Source organism: Talpa occidentalis, unplaced genomic scaffold (assembly GCF_014898055.3).
Source record: "Talpa occidentalis isolate TD23 unplaced genomic scaffold, MPIMG_talOcc4v2.1 talOcc4.11, whole genome shotgun sequence".
Taxonomy (NCBI): domain Eukaryota; kingdom Metazoa; phylum Chordata; class Mammalia; order Eulipotyphla; family Talpidae; genus Talpa; species Talpa occidentalis.
The window spans coordinates 53,910,043-53,929,676 of record NW_023601104.1 but is presented as its reverse complement, the minus strand read 5'-3'; the positions used below and the strand labels follow the sequence as shown (position 1 = coordinate 53,929,676).

General features: G+C 39.3%; 1 protein-coding gene and 1 long non-coding RNA gene across 8 annotated transcripts in view; one reads left to right on the top strand and one right to left on the bottom strand.

The window, feature by feature from the left end:
• MIA2 (MIA SH3 domain ER export factor 2) overlaps window positions 1-19,634 on the bottom strand; it is an 86,276-nt gene that overhangs the window by 60,771 nt on the left and 5,871 nt on the right. For 2 of the 5 annotated variants that reach the window (XM_037503236.2, XM_037503237.2), the window contains exons 3-6: window positions 19,098-19,184; window positions 13,810-15,040; window positions 7,358-7,573; window positions 7,167-7,267 (exon numbers count right to left, since the gene is read on the bottom strand). In XM_037503236.2, coding sequence (XP_037359133.1) covers window positions 7,167-7,267; window positions 7,358-7,573; window positions 13,810-15,040; window positions 19,098-19,184 — 1,635 coding nt within the window. Of the gene's footprint in view, window positions 1-1,186; window positions 1,301-3,179; window positions 3,272-7,166; window positions 7,268-7,357; window positions 7,574-13,809; window positions 15,041-19,097; window positions 19,185-19,634 lie in introns of those variants that run through there. The other 3 variants (XM_037503239.2, XM_037503241.2, XM_037503240.2) reach the window with 2 other exon arrangements.
• Window positions 1,821-19,634, top strand: part of LOC119239036 (uncharacterized) — a 46,146-nt gene continuing 28,332 nt past the window's right edge. The window contains exons 1-5 of one of the 3 annotated variants that reach the window (XR_008549820.1): window positions 1,821-2,005; window positions 2,395-2,506; window positions 5,233-5,375; window positions 16,986-17,131; window positions 19,467-19,596. This is a non-coding gene — a long non-coding RNA (uncharacterized LOC119239036). Of the gene's footprint in view, window positions 2,507-5,232; window positions 5,376-16,985; window positions 17,132-19,466; window positions 19,597-19,634 lie in introns of all 3 variants that reach the window. The other 2 variants (XR_005123727.2, XR_008549819.1) reach the window with 2 other exon arrangements.

Genomic DNA, 19,634 nt, shown 5'->3' with positions numbered 1-19,634 from the left:
CATTCAAACATATGATGGGGGACTATAACCAAAATGAAAATGCATACATTGTGCAAAAATGAAAAATGATATAAGAATTATATAAAATAAAATATTAAAAAACATATATGATGATTGATATATGACACATATATAAGTGCTCCAGAAGCATTATCAGATTTCAGGACTTACTTGTAATCTAAAATGTTGAGGGGGAAGGGTAGACCTTTCACCCTCCCTCAGGCAGTCAGTGCACTTTTCCAATTTTTGAATGATTACCATTCCAAATAGTAAAATCATAGATTAGGGGCAAATACACGTTATATATGTGTATGAATGTATGTATGTCACTAGACACACGATAACTGAATGAATACCATGCACCACTTTTTTTAAATTTATGTAACAAGAAACCAACAATCAAAACTGCCTTAACATTTAAAGGGATTTAAATGCAGATAGTTTTTTTTTTTAAACACAGAGACATAAACGCCAACAAAGGTGTCTTTAGATACACTTAGAGACACAGCCCCCTGCAACCTAATTATAAACTGAACCTGAAAAAACAAATTTTGAACACTAGTTTAGTATCTCCAAATTTTACATTGTTACAACCTCACACATCAACACGACAAAAAAGAAAAAGAAAAAAAAAAAAACAATTTCGCTTATAGTAAAGGATCTCAAAAGCACCTTCTTTATTAAAAGAACGTGCAGAATTAAAATCCCAACTCCCCCTCCTGTCTTATGTGTCCTTCCAAGACAATGACAAGTTTCATCACTAAGAGGAACTCATTTAAAGAGTCACAGTCCTCAAGTTTGTCACAGGAAAACACGTGTCATGGACCCCCTGTTCAAAATAAATAAGAGGACTGAAAGGCTCATTCAATGTTTTGGGAATTGGAAAACACTTACACACCTTTGCAAACAGTCCAGGACAGCAAATGCTCTCTTCACCTCTCTGACATCGAGGTCCCCTTTCATCACAAATGCACGCACGCACACACATACACACACACACACACATCCTACCAACCTGGCTACCTGGCTACTGCCTCGGACACGGGCCGGGGCCCGGCGGCGCAGGGACCGGCTTCGGAACCTGCGCCCACAGCCTCTCAGACACCAAAGCCCAAGCCGGCTGATTCCTTCCCCGGCGACTCCCGCGACCCCTGGGCCACATAAGCCAGCTCGCGCCCCGACTCACCCTCTGCAGCTTCTCCAGGACCAGCCCCAAGTACTGCTGGGGGGCCGTCCCGGGCCCCTCCATGGCGCCAAGGCCACCTGGCAGTCGCGGCCGCAGCCAGGGCTCGGCCGGGCCCCGACGATCGCCGGAGAGCACGCAGCGTTCGGTCCGGAACTCACAGCCGCGTCGTCCCCTGGAGCGCACCACTGCGGAGCCGGCTGCAGGGGGGTTCGCGCGGAACCGGCGTCCCACGGCCCGCGGGGTCCGCGCTGCCCGCCCGGGGAGCCTCGGCCCGCGGGTTAGGCTTTACGTCCCAAGACTCTGCCCGCCCCAGCGCGCCCCGCAGAAGCCCGAAGCGCGCCCGCTCCCCGCCGTCACACCCCCGGGTTTGGTTTCGGCCAGGCGGGGGCGGGGCGGCGCGCAGCTCCCCGCCCATCCCGCGCCAGCTCCGCAGACGTGTCGCGGCCGTTCGCTCTTAAAGGGGCCGCGCTTTGCCTGACGGAGTCACCCGCCCTGAAAGTCGCGCGGCGGGCGGCTGAGACCCAGGAATTTGGCGTCAGGCTTTGCGCTGTAGCGGGAAGCGCGAACCCCGCAAGACCAGGGCCGTGACCCCGGATGGTCGCGGCGGCGGGAAGGCTGCTCCTGGAGGCCCTTCGGCCCTGGAGCGGGCGCCAGGTCCTGCCTCAAACCCCAGAGGTTTTCCCTCTCAGCCCCGCTGGCGCCTGCAGCTCTGTCCCCCGCTAGCTCCGCGGGCGCCGTACCCCGGGAGGCCCAGCCCGCTCCGGAAAACCGGCCTCCACCGTCACTGCTGTGTGGAAATGGCCTGCAGAGCCCGCGCTGGTGCGTCCTGCCAAAAATGTCCAGACTTTGCACTGGAAAGCCTCTCGGGTCAGCTGTGCGCAGGCCAAAGTTCAGTGCTCCAGGCGAGAGAACAGGAGTCCAGTCACCTCAGGAGAACGGAGGGTTCGAGGGCTTTACTCACTTTGACCGGAGATATCTGGGCACGGGCTGGGCTGAACGGTCTTAAACCCCTTCAGCGCTTAGGTAATCTGCCTTCAGCCCTCTGAGCCTTCGCTGGGTGCCTGCTTTCTCTTCTGGGCCCAGGAGCTAAAAGTAGCATTTGCTCTCTAAATTTAGGACCCTATCTTTAGTTCCGTTGAATCAAGTCCTGAGACGGTTTTAGCTGACCTAGGTGTAATGGATAAGCCTTCTCTGGCCTTTCTTGCCAGCCTAAGGACCGTTCTCACCCAATTGGGCCTTCGAAGTCAAGTCCTCAGTGAAGCAACGCAGAAGGGAGCACATAGCATCTTCCTCAGCAGATCAGCCAAGAGAACGCAACAGGTGAACAAAATATAAGTTCTTGGGAAATTTTCTTCATGTGAGTTCTAGCAACAACATAACTGTTGTGCCAAAAAGAATTTTAAGGAAATAGCCCAAGTTCACAGCAGGTGGTTGTTAGGACCAAAATGTTTTCAGAACTCATATTTGCCACATCTGCCTAAGAGTTTCAGGAACTCTCAGTTACAGAAATTGCATAAAAAGTCCCCTTTTTTACAACCTTCATATGAGGTAGTGTGCTGAAATTAAATTTGGTGAATAGTTGAAAGTCAAACAGAAGCAGAACCAAAATTTTGTCTTTAGAATGTCAAAGACTGAGGACAAACTGTGTCTCAGTTGGAACACTGGATTACTGGATTAAAATTCTGAAGTCTAAACATTTTCAGAAAGCTCCTTCAGGACCTATTGTTTATAACCTAAAACGTTTTAAGAAAACAAAAACAAAAATATACACCCCCTTTGCCCTCCCAAGCAAGTCCTTGCCCTTTTCAGTTATTCAAAATCACCATTCCAAATATTAAAAACATAGATTAGGGAGAAAAGAACAAATGAACAAATGAAGTTTTAAAAAAGAAAAACCTTAAAATTTTCCCTGTAGCAAAACACAGTAAAACTTCAACTCAGTGCCAAATTCAAACTTAGTTTCTATACACACAACAGTCAAATAGAAACTTACCTCTTCCTCTAGATCTTTCAATTTTTTATAAGTTAAAATATCCCAGAATATGAAAACAAAGCTCTACTAAATACTTCATATCCTTGAGAAAGATTTCAGATTGTAATATATCCTGCACTCTTTCCACATTGATTGTGATCCTGTTTTGACAGTTGTGTGGTAAAGGGGTGCTCTAGGTGGAGTTGTGACTACCAACTCATAAAGCCATTTCATGGACACCACTCCTTATTAAATATATATAAACTCCTTAATGTTATACTTATTACTACCCTCTAACATCTACAGTGGAAATGAAAAATTCTGATTTGGGAACTTGATTAAATTGTTTAATTCTCTAGTTTGCTCATCAGAGTATATGATTTTTACCATGTAAAAGATAAACAAAGGTTGTTCCTCACTTTTGCAATATGCCTACTTTTAAATGAAATGGAGAACAAATATTGTTTAGTGTTGATGACAGATACTAGAAAGTATCTCAGAACATTGGAAACATACTAACCAGGTAACCCTGTCCACACTTAGGACTCTATTTCCCTTATGAAGGGCCCCATTGCAAAGCTGTAAGTAATAGTTACTCCCATTTAATTAAACAGGCAATGACAGCCCATCAAATCTAGTCCTTTGGAAGAAAATCAAACATGCTGAGCCACATTTACATTCTCTGTACTAGTGATGTAATAGTTCTCAGAAAATACTGAATCAAGAACTACCTGTTGAACAAGAGCTGGGTAATTTCCATTGTTTATTCAACATATAAATGAAACATTCTAGTTAAGAATATATAAATGGTAGAACTGAAAGACCCTCCTCACTTATAAAATAAAATTAGATTAAAAGTGGCCTGATTCCTATTACTTGAATAATTCAAAGAAATTATATTCTGTACAAAATCTAACTGAAATTACCCAAATAAAAATCACCTGCTACATTTGGGCAAGTATAAAAGGAAATGTTTTTAACCTAAATTTAACTGGAAAACTTAAATTTTCCATTCACTGGTTATTCAGAACTACATTATGGGTGCTATGCGCTAAGATTGTAGAATTCTAGATCTGTCAGGAACTCTTCAGAACTTGTAGTCCAAGCATTATGAACTTTAAGCCCTGTAGAGGCCAGGTTAAAATAAATGTAGGGAATTGAAAAGTTAGGGTCTGGGCCTCCCCAGTGGCGCAGCGGTTGAGCGCTGGGTTGCGAAGCTGCGCAGCCTCTTTAGCGCGGGTTCAATCCCCCGCTGCTCCCGGGCCACCAGAGGAGGGTCCCACATGGCGCGCAGATCTCTCCTGCCGCCCGCTGCTCCCCTCAGCAGTGTACTTTGGTCCTTCTGCCTGCTCTGCTCCCCGCTCTGACTCTGGTGAGTTCTCTCATCCTCCCGCGCTTCTGACTGTACCCAGTGCTTGTATAAATAAATAAATAAATAAATCTTAAAAAAAAAAAAAGTGAGGGTCTTTGAAATGCAAGTACTATGCAGTTTGAGCTTCTTGTCACCATAGGAGAATGGAAGACTGTATATTAGTTTTCTACTTTACAGAAGAACTCAGAGATACAGATTTTTATATGAATTTACCTTATAAAAATGTTGTCAACGAGTGCATAAATTAATTTTAAACAATGCACAAGTCAGGTTCAATTAACAACCTGTCATCTCAGCTTTTAATACTTGAATTTTAAACCTGAGACCCCCCCAAGAGAATGAGTTTACAAAGTTATTTATTTACACAAAAAATAAGCACACTTAGCATATCTATATTAAATATTTTTATATAGAGGTGAATATGGAATACTGATTAATAATTTTTTTTTAACTGAGTCACTTCACTGGTATTATTTGTGCGGGAGGGGAATGACAGATGAGGTATATCAGTCAGCCATAGCAATAAGGAGAATTAATTCCATGGGGAGTTGAAAGTTTTTTTATGACTAATTTTGTAATCATCAGTATTACTAATTAGTCTATGCCCCGCAAGAACAGATTTCTCAGTAAAGTTTTCAATCAATATCTTCAAGACCACATAATACAGGCTAAATTAATCACTGATCTGGGTTCATTTGCCAGGCATCCCCTTTGGAATAGAGCAAAGAAATAAAATGAGAGGAGGCCTCTGAAAGCAAGATGATATATGTTATTAAGCCAATTTTCAAAAAGACATCACAATCAGCAGCACCACAATCTACCTGTTCACCTTAGGTAGAAACCTGGTAAGTTATCTTCACTGTTCCATTTTCTCCGTGCAACATTTAATCAATAATTAAATCCAATGAGTTCTATCTACAGAAGATCCATCAAGTTTGTGCTTCCTATCATTTTAACAGTCACCATTGAATATTAGGCCAAAGGTTTAAAAAAGTAGTGAGCCAAACTCAATCCACAAAACATTTTATCTGACCTGCATGTTTTTTTAAAAAGATATTCATTTGACAGCATACCTCTTTTTTGGGAGGGATTATTTATTTATTTTAGATTTATTTATTTATACAAGCACTGGTACAGTCAGAAGTGCGGGAGGGTGAGAGAATTCACCAGAGCCAGAGCGGGGAGCAGAACAGGCAGAAGGACCCAAGTACACTGCTGAGGGGAGCAGCGGGCGGCAGGAGAGGTCTGCACGCCATGTGGGACCCTCACCCAGCGGCGGGGGATAGAACTGGCGCTGTGGAGGCTTCGGGCAGCTTCGCAACCCCGCACTCAACAGCTGCGCCACCGGGGAGGCCCAGACAGCATACGTCTTTTAGACAAACCATATCTCCAGTTGACTACAGTTATTACCGCTACCTCTTTTCATCCAGTTTGTAAACCCTGATGTGGACTTTCAGCATTTATTTTCTAAACTAAAGCAATAACTTTTGACTGGGCTTCCTGCCTCTGGCTTAACTCATTCAATTCGCATTTGACAATGTTGACAGATCAACTTTATAAATGAAACTTTTTCATTTTACTCTTCTTAAAATTCTCCAGTAATGCCCTGACCATCTACAAGATAAAAATTCAACTTCCTATGGTAACATACAAAGCTATTCTTTATTCAAGCCCTTTATCTATCTTCAGTCTCACCCTATATTAATTCAGAGTGAATTGTTGCTGGTCTCCCAAAATGTCATGATCTCTCCCACCTCTGTGTTTGTCTTTCTTCTCAAACTAGAATGCTCATCCTTTCTTTGTCTGGCTAACTTCCACACTTTCTTCAAAATCAGCTCAAGTATAATCTCCTGTGAGACACTTTCCCAGTCTGCTCTTCCTGACCCTCACTACCTACCACTTCCAGGCAGCTCCTCCTGCTTATTAGTGGCATCCTATGATTATTATAGCTCTGAATTAGGATTATTGCTTGTCTTACTGTGGCCTCCAACTAGAGTAAGCTCTTTGAAGGCAACCATTATAAAATTTCATCCAAAATAGATAAGAATAGATGTACTTCCCAATTATTGTATGAAAGGAGTAAATGAGAAAAGGAACTATTTTTTTGTTGTTGAAGATCTCCTGTGTGTCAAGTACTACAGCTAGGTGCTTTAGCAGTTTTCAGTGTTTCATTTACAATCTATGAGGCAGGATGTGGTAAGATTTATAGTAAGTGAAAAAGTGAATAGAGTTTAGAGTTTTAGTTACGATTTGGTTAAGTTTTGAGGTATTAGTCGCTTTTGTAAGGGTCTCACATTATGCCATTTTGAGGTAATAGTTTGCATTCAGATATAAATAACTTGTTACACTCATTTTTATTCATAAAACTTCCAAACTAACTCATTTAGTATAATTTTCCCTGATTTGGAAAAATAATTGTAAAGAAACCAATGGTGATGATCAAGAAATCTTAAAGGTTAAAAAAAAAACTCCTTAACGTCACTGCAACTAAACATTCATGGAAAGAGAAATCTTACATTTACGATTTTATGGGGAAAAAAAATTATGTAATGTTTACATAAGAAAGATTCATTCAAACATAAATTTCAACTGTTCCTATAGTGAAATTATTGCAAAAATTTGAAAGGCCTACTTACCTTTTCTGCCAGAATTAAAATTAGTGAAAATGCAGAGTTCATGTAATCATAAACATCCCATTGAAATAAATACTTCAGAATCTGATACTCGGAAGCGTCTTCTGTTGATTCATAAATAAAAATATGATGTAACTTTTGTATCTAATTTCTTCTTTAATTTCTAAATTAGAAAAAAATTACTTGCTTCTTACCTTTTTGAGCAATGTAGTTTTGAGAAGACAAAGAGTCATCACCTGAAAACATCTGATTGCTTAGCAAGTTATTTTCCATAGATCTGTCATTTTCCACTTGAGTAGATGCTTCAGTATACACTGATGTTTTTGATATTTCACCATGATTTTTAGAAGGATTTTTGAAATGTGCTTCTTCATGAACTCTATTAGGTAATTCTATATCAGAGCCTGTACCTGCAAATTAATAAAGAGAATTGTTTTTTTCTTTTTCGAAAACTTGACTTATTGTGGGTTTCCCTTTTGTTTTCTAGGCAGGTCATTCTTGGAATCTTTGTGGTCATTGTGACTTCACTAGGGAAAGAATTCACTAAAACATAGTAATTATAGCTTGATATAAAAATTACCCCACACTTAATGGTTTAAACAATACATTCTCTCAGACTTCTGAAGATCTGAAATCAAGGTATCAACAGGTCCATTTTCTTTCTGAAGTCTATAATGGAAAATCAATTCCCTTGCCTTTTCTACTTTCTGGGGGCCACCTGCTCTTGACCCCACCTCTTAGCTTCAAAACCAGCAGTGCTCATTCTCTCTCTTTCTCTCTCTCTCTCTCTCTCTCTCTCTCTCTCTCTCTCTCTCAATGGCTCTCCTGCCTTCCTTTTATAAGAAACCTTGTGATTATATTGCACCTACCAGGATAATCACTAATTCTAATATCAGGATGCTTAACTTAATCACATATCACATCTGCAAGGTCCTTTTCTGCATTGTGATGTAACATATTCACAAACTGGGGATTAAGACATGGCATCTTGGGCCTCCCTAGTGGCACAGAGGTTCAAGCCTCAGCCCTATCAAGCTATCACCAGCCACTGTGACATGCGTTCAATACCTGGCCAGGGAAGCTAGCCTATGTGGCACAGCAAACCTCTCATTTCACCCGCTACTCCCCTCAGCAGTGTATTTCTGCAGATCTTCCTGTTTTCTTCCCCTCTCTGTCTCTGGTGAATCCTCTCATCCCTACACCTCTGGCCTACACCCCAGTTCTTGTACGCATAAAATAAATAAAAATAAATCTTAAAAAAAAAAAAAAAAAAGACGAGCCTCCCTGGTGGTGCAGGCAGTTGAGTGCAACACTGTGAATCTGTCTGTCTATCTGCAGCCTCTGCAGCACAGGTTCAATCCCCGCCAGCCGAGGAGATACCCACATGGCACTGCAGACCTCTCCTGTCTCACCCACTGCTCCCCTCAGCAGTGTATTTCAGTCAGTCTGCCTATTCTGTTTCCCTCATTGGCTCTGGTGAATCCTCTTGCCCTCCCGCATATCTGGCTTGTACCCCAGTTATTGTATAAATAAATAAATCTTAAAAAAAAACACATGGCATCTTTAAGAGAACATTATTCAATTTACCACATAGCCTTTCCCTATTCCTTGGTCTGGGGAGAATTTTAAAAACTGTTTACAATTCTGGTCTCAATATTCCTTTTCTTCCCTTAATACCACCTGGGAAGCCCCTCCCCGCACCTCACACTCACTCATCCTCGCTCAAACTTTTAATGAGGTTGCTCCAAAGTTGGAATTACCCACTACTAAAGAACCTATGTTAGCCATAGTTAGGATGTGTACTAACTTAGGATATGTAAAACAAATTTATAAACTATGAGGTTCCAATTAAATATCAAATACTGTACTTTTTCTACTTTCCCTCAATTTCAACATCCAAGCTTTTTTCCCCCTTCATCCTATGTATTTTATATTATTATATAGTGTAGTGTAGTGTAGTGTAGTGTAGAATAGTACACACTGAGCATATTAAACAAAATAATGAGTGAATAGAAACTTTTTAAGAACCCAAATTAGATGCATTCTTTGTAGCAAGTGAAAATTTCAGAGGAAGATATGATTGAGAGCAATTCTTATTGGTTATCACTTACAGAATACTCTAGATTTAAAAGCACATCATGTTATTTGCTAATTTACTTCAGTGTGTTATGTAAGACAAATATAGTTAATGTAAGTCCAAAATACTTTCTTGACACATGATTTAAATTGTTTTAGGAATTATCCACTTATTTTAGAAATGTCAAGGTTGATAGCAATTAAACATTATGTGTGTTTGTATTAGCTTGGTAGAGAGAAAATACTATTATAAATACAATAATAACTGCAAGATGTTTTCATCCAACTGTTAACAAAATATGTGCTGCAATAAGCATACACTAATTTATCCTTTTTTATTCAGACCCAATAGTAGCATAAAACTGTACTAAGAAATCATGTTAAAATCAATATTAAATTGTATTTTGCATTTCATTTCTATACTATGAATGTGTCTGGCAAAGGCAAAGCTTCACATGAGAGTAATGTTTCCCTAACTTGGTGATCTCGTGAAATTCATATATTACTTCAATAAGATATGAATATCACAAATTATTGAAAGAGAACTGAAGAAATCGTAAATCTTAGCACTGCTTTATTAAGAAGTCAGGTAAATCTACACTGTCAGACCAACTGTAATATTATCCAACTGACAATATGATCGTGACTTTAGGGAAAATTTAAGTTTTTTTTTTAAGATTTATTTATTTATGCATACAAGAGCTGGGGTACAGGCCAGAGGTGTGGGGAGTGAGAGTATTCACCAGAGACAGAGTGGGGAACAGAACAGGCAGATTGACCGAAGTACGCTGCTGAGGGGAGCAGCCGGCGAGTCAGGAGAGGTCTGCTGCGCCATGTGGGTTTCTCCCTGGCCGTCTGGGGGATGGAACTCTTGCTGCAGTGGCTGTGGAAGCTTCATAGATTGCATCTTAACCCCTTGAGCCACCAGGGAGGCCCCAAAGAAATGGAAAATTTAAGTTTTATTTTGCATTTCAATGAAACAGTGCTGGTAGGGGTTTAAATAAAATACTCCTCATTTTTTTTTGCTTTTATACTACATGTTAAATATTTAAATGATTAATACATTTAAATAACATACCTGCATTCAAATCTGGAATAGCAATATTTATGTACATTTCTTAGTAACTTTCACTTAAAATGATCACTTTCCAAAACTAATTTATACATTTTTATTTGACATGTATGGCAAGATTTGTACATTTATATAATGTTGCACCATATGTTATGCACATGCCATGTCAAATGCCATCAATTTTTTAAGACAATTCAATTCTCAAACATAGTTTAAACTGTTTGCTTGATTGAATGAATGAATCAGTTTTTTTAAAGTTCTAACTAGTTCTATATTAAATGAACTATTCGAACAGTTTTTTAAAAGTTCTAACTAAACTATATTACTCAAGTAAAATGTGGAAATTGTTTCTCAGTTACTCTTTAAAACAAGAATATAAATATATCGGTTCAGTCCTAAAAAACAGTATTAAAAAGTAGTAAATGGATTATTTAAGGTCTAATTGTGCTTTAGAGCTATAAATTTAACACAGCACTTTGATGATGTCATTTATTTAGCGTTTTCTAAAAGCCTCAAGTGAGCCAAAACACACAATGCCATGGGAGGATGTTAAAATTAAAAATGAGCAATCAACTCAAGAGTCTGAATACAATGGGACTGTTGTAAATACAGTGCTCAAATATTAATCTAGAATAATTTTTAATGGCATTGGGGAAAAACAGCTTATTCAATAATAACACTCAAATTTACATGTGGCTAGATTGATTTTTTAAATATGTTTTAAACTGCATTAAATGAACATATAAGAAAATTAAACCCTTTCTATAGTAATTTCATATTTAACTTGCTCTGAGATATTATTTTCATAAAACTTATACCTACACTTTCATAAGACTTATACCTACACTTTCATAAGACTTATACCTACACTTATACCTACTCTTTAAGATACCTACACTTTAAGACTTACACCTACACTTATACCTACAATTATAATTACTTATAATTGTTTTAAAGTCAAATAAAATAATGAGTAATTGTTCATATTTAAGTGTACTTGGGAAACTAAAGAAGTTCAATTGTAGTTTTTTTGTAAAATAGATATTAGTATTATAAGTAATTATTCCCTAATTTATCTCTTTTGTAAATTATTTTCTCAGTATATTAGTTTTTCTCTAATTTTCGTTAGCTCAAGTCTCAGTCTTTCATAAATATTGCTTCAAAATCAGTGATTCAGGGGCCTCCCTTGTGCCCTAGAGGTTGAGTCACCATGATGGCCCACCATGGTGGCCTGAGTTTAGTCCCCAGCCAGGGAGCTAACCCATATATGGCGCAGCAGACCTCTCCTGTAAAGAAGTAAAGGAGAAAGAGGGACCCTGATGAACTGTGGTAGAAGATTATGGATGCCATGGTGATGGGTGTGGTGTGGTTACACAGCTGAAGAGCTGTGAACCTATTTCTCTAAGTCATATACAGTGTTGTAAAGCAACATTGCCTCAAAACAAAAGTGCAAAAAGAAAAGAAGCTATATGTTGAGGATCTTGATCAAGCAAAGAGCTCATGTTTTGGAAAAGGCTAAGAAATCACATATAATGTTTTGGAAATTAAAAAAATCCACTCGTTCTAACAGAAATGCACTTTCTTCTGAAATTCCAACACAGTTCATCTTTTCTTATGTGAAAGGTTTTTTGTCATTCTAGGATTCAATTGTTTCTGTATTATTAGACAATATTTACTGAGTTTCTAATCTGTCCTCATAGAGACATCAGAATGAAGATGTGAGAGTCCTATTATGTAATTCCTTACTTAAATACAATCTACTTGTTTTTAATCATAGGACTTGCTAGATACCTAGACATCTGCATCTAGAAGTGTCCTCTGATACTCTATTCTCATCTGTTTCCCTCACTTGAGTTCCCAGAATTGAGATACTTGAGGGAGAAAGTTGAAAACTTTTTATCTTACTTTTGCTGAAGTTTCTCTATTACTTTATATACTTAGAATCTTTGTATCATAGTTTTTCTTTGGGGGAAAAAAACTGCAGATCTAGGAAAAATTTTCCTTAGGATTATTGAATTGTTTTGAATTATTAAATGTTCCTCAACTTAGATGTCTTTAAAAATCATTCAAATAAAGTTATATTGGAAAGGTATCTATAAACTAAACCATGAGTGTAAATGAGCAAAAATCTTCATCTACCAAAATGGGAAGTCAATGGACTTTGTCTAAAATAGAATAATCAAAGCAGAACAATATGAAGATTTTATTTAGAAAATGAAGGTAAATACTAAAAGAAATTTGCCTTGAAATTAATAAGTTTTTGTCTCTGGGACAGAGTTGGGAGTAGAGATGGGTGGGGGGTGGCTGGGAGCTAGGGCATAAATTCTTTTGTTAAAAAAAGTTTTAGCTCTATTTAAATCTTTTGACCTGTTTACATATAATACTTTGATAAGAATAAAATTTATTGTAAAATACCTTAAGAACTTATGATGGGCCTCCCTGGTGGCGCAGGCGGTTGAACGCAGTGCTATGAAGCTGTCCGCAGCCTCAGCAGTGCCGGTTTGCTCCCCGCTGGCCTCAGAGCAACCCACATGGCGAGCAAACCTCTCCTGTCTCGCCTGCTGCTCCCCTCAGCAGTGTATTTCATCAGTCTGCCTGTTCTGTTCCCCACTCTGGCTCTGGTGAATCCTCTCACCCTCCGCGCATCTGGCCTGCATCCCCAGCTCTTGTATAAATTAAAAAAAAAATCTTAAAAAAAAAAAGATCTTGGGCCTCCCCAGTGGCGCAGCGGTTGAGCTGGGTTGTGAAGCTGCCCGCAGCTTCTGCAGCACCGGTTCAATCCCCAGCTGCTCCCCGGCCACCGGAAGAGGATCCCACATGGCGCGCAGACCTCTCCTGCCGCCCGCTGCTCCCCTCAGCAGTGTACTTCGGTCCTTCTGCCTGCTCTGCTACCCACTCTGGCTCTGGTGAATTCTCTCACCCTCCCGAGCTTCTGACTGTACCCAGTGCTTGCATAAATAAATAAATAAAATCTTAAAAAAAAAATCTTCTGTGGATATCATTACATCTCCAATCATTCTTTTCTCCTTAGGATTTTATTTTTGAATGTTAAGATCTCTGCTCCAGAGTAAACCAGAAATTGATAAAAGTAAGGTTGATAATGTTGATTATTGAGTAATTTGAAAAGCATAGATTCCTGGAATTTTTCATCTGACTAGTACTTATAAAAATAAATTATGTTTGGGCTTCCGTGGTGGCACAGGGGTTAAGTCTCAGCCCTATCAAGCTATCACCAGCCACTGCGGCATGAGTTCAATCCCTGGGCAGGGAGCTAACCCATATGTCATAGCAGACCTCTCGTCTCCCACACTACTCCCCTCAGCAGTGTATTTCAGTAGATCCACCTGTTCTGTTTCCTACTCTGTCTCTGCTGAATCCTCTCACTCCCTGCAACTCTGGCCTACACCCCAGTTCTTCTATGCATAAATAAATAAAAATAACTTTTAAAACATAAATAATTTTCAAAAATTAATTATATTTAGATATTTTTATACCAACCTGACTTACTGTATCTGCTTTTTAGCATCATAATTTTCTTATCATCTGTGGGATAACTTTCAGCTGAAAATAATTCTGTTTCATCATTTTCAGCTACATTATTTTCATCTGGTACGTGTTCAGAAAATGGTAATTCTGCTTTCTTGGGAGTGTTCTGGAAGTTCCAAGGGTTGTCAAAATTATTCAAGAACTTTTGAAAATATGGTAAGGTAACAGAATCATCTATTTTCTCTAAAACATTTTCTTTGCCTACTTGATCTTCAGTTTCCATAGTTTTTGTTATTTTTATCCCTTGTTCCTTATCAAGGTCAAATTCACTTATTGGAGGATGTTCATGTTTGTCTCCTTCACCTCCTTCTTTTCTTTCATCATCTGATTTAATTTTATCTTCATTGGCATATGCAAGACTTAGCACACCAAAACCAAAATCAAACCAATTTGGAATGAAAATTGAGCTGCCATTAGTGATTGTGTCTTCTTTTTCTGTTAATGTTTCTGTACATGGAACTGTAGGTTCTTCATCAGAAGATACAGAATTAGGAACATCTGGTGGTGTTAGATTGCTTTCTTGGGACAACAATTCAAGCTCTGTATCCTCCCCTCCAAAACCTAAATAACTTGTAAATCCACCGCCAAACCAACCAGTGGCTTGAGTTTTGTGAATGTGCTCTGATTCAGATACTAATTCAGGCTGTTTCTGTGGCATTGAATGAGATTCTGATTCAGGTTTTTGCTTATGTTCTGTTTGGGGCTCATCATCATTTAATTCCTCTAGATAATTCTCATCTTCCATTGCTATTTTTCTACTTTGAAATGAGTTTTCATGTAGAGATTCAGTAACTGATTCAAAAGTCTGCTCTTCAGCTTGTTCCATTCCAAATCCAAACCATCCTGTCACTTCAGGCATAGCTGAAGATGGTGGGTTGTGATCCACCTCTGGAATGGGATCATGTGCTATACTTCCTGCTTCTACTTCTTCCCAGTCTTTTGATTTACTGGTAATTTTGACATCTTCCGGAGCCTCTGATGTTGGAAACTGGTGTTCAAACAAAGTACTTTCAGAAATTGAATAAAATCCAGATTCAATCTGAAAATCACTTGCATAAGCACTAGATATTTGTTCTTTATCTTCTTCATAGGAATATATATTTTCACCGTTGTCACTATCTAATTCACTGTTTTCATTTTCAAATGTGTAGCTTTCTTCAAGAAGACAAAAAAAGTCAGATTCCTGAAAAGAAAAAAATTATGAGTGACATAAATATACTAAAACTCCTTGTTTTTCCCTGAATAATTATAGATGGATGACTATGCTGACCACATGACAGCAGAGTAAAAGCTCTAAAATCACATCTCCTAATCTCAAATACATTTATCACAACTGACTTTCTCATGGTTAAGGATATAAATCTAAATGAAAATCTTTTTTATATTATAACTTATTTATCATGAAATAGTTGAAAAAATTGAGAAGCAGAAACAATCAAGACTTTAAGTACATTCTGCAAATAAACTGATGAAAACACATACCTACCCACAAAATCTTGCTCCTCCTGAGAGTACATTGAATGGACATATGCAATTGTGTGGTGACTGAGGAAAGAAAATTTCACAGTACATGGCCATAGCACAGATAGACTGGGATTAAAGCATGAACCTACTTTAAAGCAATACTAAGACATTTAGACTTCTTTTATTACAATATCACCTATAAGGGCCTCTCTGGTGGTGCAAGGATTTAAGTGTCAGCACTATGAAGCTATCAGCAGCCACTGCAGGACTAGTTCGATACCTGGCCAGGGAGGAGACCCACATAGGACAGCAGACCTCTCCTGTCTCACCCGCTGCTCCCCTTAGCAGTGTACTTCAGTCAATCTGCCTGTTCTGTTCCCCACTCTGTCTCTGGTAAATCCTCTCACTCCTGCATCTCTGGTCTGCACCCCAGCTCTTTTATGCATAAATAAATAAATCTTTAAAAATATATATATTGCCTATAGCTAATGGAGGTGGGGATCTTCTAGCTTATTTCATAGAATCAAATCATCAAGAAGAAAAATGGGGAAGCTATTTTTTTTTAAATCTGAAGGTATGAAACAGTGATATGTACTGGTCTTATGCACCATTTTGAAATGAAAATAACATTTATATTTTTAAAAAGTAAACCTCAGAATTATAATTTTGCAAATTACTTTTGATATTGCAATATATAGTGGTGATCACAGACCAACTCTAGAGCCAAATCTCTTGGGTTCAAATTCTGATATCATCATCTACTAGCTCTATGAACTAGGTGAATTATAGGAATTGCTTTATATTATATTATATGCTTCAGTCTGTTCAATTGTAAAATGAGGGTAATAACAGTACTTAACTTACAGGGATTTTATAAGAATTAAATGAGTCAATTACTTAGGATAGTAACTGCCTCTAGGAAACACTAACCTAGCCCACAGTTAACACTATCACAAATGAGCCAGTGATACATGGGTAAAAAGCCCATCCTCTTGCACCTGTTTAGGACTCTGTTTTTTTTTTTTTTTTTTTTTTTTTTTTTTTTTTTTTTTTTTAAGATTTATTTATTTATACATGCACTGGGTACAGTCAGAAGCACGGGAGGGTGAGAGAATTCACCAGAGCCAGAGCAGGGAGCAGAGCAGGCAGAAGGACCGAAGGACACTGCTGAGGGGAGCAGCGGGCGGCAGGAGAGGTCTGCGCGCCATGTGGGACCCTCCTCCGGTGGCCGGGGAGCAGCCGGGGATCGAACCGGCGCTGCAGAGGCTGCGGGCAGCTTCGCAACCCAGCGCTCCACCGCTGCGCCACCGGGGAGGCCCTGTTTAGGACTCTGAAAGACCATCCTGGCTTCAGAGTTCCCTGTAGAATCAGCTGAGACTTTTCTTGCAAATGCATCACAGTTCAACTTCTCTCTCTCTGCCCGCTCTGTGTTTTCTTCTGTTCCATCCCAGGTGCTTTACCCAAGACTACCTTCCCAGATGCAAAGAGCTATCTCAGAGTCCATTTCCCAGGTGACTTGCTTCAAACATTTGGGATTTCTATATGCTCACTATATGCCCAACACTGTACTGGTTGCTACAGTAGACAATAGAAAAGAAAATAATTATAAATTATGATAAGTGCTCTGGAGGAAATAAATACTGCTAAGTATTTCTTTTCTTTAGAATCATCATAGCGATCTCCTCTGTGACATTGATGTTTATGCTGTGACCTAAAGGCTAAGAAGGAACTAGTGCATTGAGGAACTTGGGGAAAACATTCCAATGGAAGGAAACAGCTTTTTTGCATCCCTGGGCTGGGAAAGAGAATGGTATGTTCTAAGAACATGGTAGTGGGGCATGGAGCATAGTAAGAAGTGAGTGGCATAAAACAGGAAATGCAGGAACAGATCATGTTGAGCTGGGGTAAGGAGTCAGGACTTGCCTCCAGGCTCAATGAAAGGTTAATAAGGAACTGTAACCTAAAGGAATGACATGATTAATTTTTTTTTTTGGCTTTGTTTTTTTTTTGCCTTTATAAGATCCATTGTTTTGGGCCTCCCTTGCTGGCACAGCAGTTGATCGCGGGGCTGCGAAGCTGCCCGCAGCCTCTGCAGCGCCGGTTCCATCCCTGGCCGCCGGCGAGGGTCCCACATGGCGCGACAGACCTCTCCCACCGCGTCTTCTGATGGTCCCCTAAGCAGTGTCCTCGTCTGTCTGCCTATTCTGCTACCCGCTCTGGCTCTTGTGAATTCTCTCACCCTCCCGCGCTTCTGACTGTACCCAGTGTTTGTATAAATAAATAAATAAATCTTAAAATATATATATATATAAAAATCCATATTTTTTTTAAAAAATCCATTGTTTTTTGGAGAAAGGTTTGAAAGAGGGCAAAAGTAGAGGCAAGGAGACCAGTTACAAGATTATTGTAGTATTCTAATCAAGAGATGTCTTGTGTTATGAGGAAAGTGAAGAAAAGAAAATGTACTCCAAATATATTTTGGAGACAGAACTGACAGGACCAGTATTCATACAGTGAATGGACAATTGGTCCCAGAATTTGTGCTGGGAAACAGCCAGATAATAGTTTGCTTAACTAGGCACAGTTTTCACACTGACCTTGTTTCAGATAAATTGGCTTAACCTGGAATCTGAACTGGATGAGCTAATCAAATTTACATATTGAAAAGTCAGCTTCTGATACACTTTCTCGCTATCAAACACAACATTACCAACATAATCAAGCCTATTTAAAACTCTACTAGCACAATAGGTAGATATAATATGTAGAAAGTGTGATAGGAAATAAATGTCCCACTAGGACAACAATATTAGTAACAATACCTAATGGCTACATATACTTACTAAATGCTCGTCTATATAGTTTACACATGCTCATTTTTCCTCAATAAATTTACTAAGGGTCTCCCTGGTGGCATTAGGGGTTAAGTCTCAGCGCTATCACTTTATCACCATTGCAGCCTAAGTTGAATCCAGGCCAGAAAGCTAACCTGCATGGAGCAGCAAACCACTCCTGTCTCTCACCCACTGCTCCCCTTAGCAGGTATTTCAGTAGATTTGCCTGTTCTGCTCCTCACTCTGTCTCTGATGAATCCTCCCACCCCCACCCCTCCACCACACACCTCTGGCCTATGCCCCAGTTCTCCTATGCATAAAAATAAATAAATAAATCTTTTTGAAAAATTTAAAAAATATATTTATCAAGAAGTAGTACATTGGGCCTCCCCTGTGGCGCAGCGGTTGAGCGCTGGGCTGCGAAGCTGCCCGCAGCCTCTGTAGCTCCGGTTCAATCCCGGGCCACTAGCGAGGGTCCCACATGGTGCACAGACCTCTCTTGCCACGCCCGCTGCTCCCCTCAGCAGTGTACTTCAGTCTGCCTGCTCTGTTCTCCACTCTGACTCTGGTGAATTCTCTCACCCTCCCGCGCTTCTGACTGTACCCAGTGCTTGTATAAATAAATAAATATTAAAAAAAAAAAGTAGTACATAATAATAATTACCCCAATTTTACAGATTAAAAAATTAAGCTACATCAGGCCACAGAGCTACTAAGTAACTGAGTCAAACTTTAAACTCAGTCCACTTCTAGAGTCCATGATTTTAACCATTACACTTTACTACCTGTTTGTTAATTGTTTAGAAAGAAAAATCTCTGCCTGTCTCCAAATCTCTTACCTAATTTTATTCATATATTCAGACTATTCCTAAAGTTCTCAAACCAACTATTTTAGCCAAACAATTTTAAGGTCAGTTAATAACCATGTATGAGTTTACTCACTTTAGTTGATATTTTAACTTCCTCGGATATGAACACCTCTTCAATCTGTACTGCATCTCTGGGAAAATATCCAAAGTCCTTTCCTTTCTATCAAAATGAAGAAAAATGATTATCAAGGTAGAGTGATCAAAGAAATAATAACTATTATGTCTAATTTGCCCCATGTCTGGCATCTCTTTCAAATCACAAACATTAATTGACTTTCATTTGCCATATAAAAGAAAGTGAGTGAAATCATATTCTTCTTTTATTCAAAGGAACTACATTAATTTGAAGAAACAAAGAGCCAATCTTTAAAATTCTGCTTTTTCTGACTTCCCAGAGAAAACCATCCCACCTACTCACTTTCTTCCTTATTGTGTTCCTTAGAGACCTTCCCTGCCCAAATGGACAGCTGATTTATACTGGTAAACCTGGGATATCAGAAGACAAGGGGATGGTGACAGTAGCCATGGTAGATGGAGCTGTGACATGTTCAGCATTAGGCTGTCAAAATTGGGTAAGAAATTTAATTAAACTCTTCAGGGCTGAGTGGGT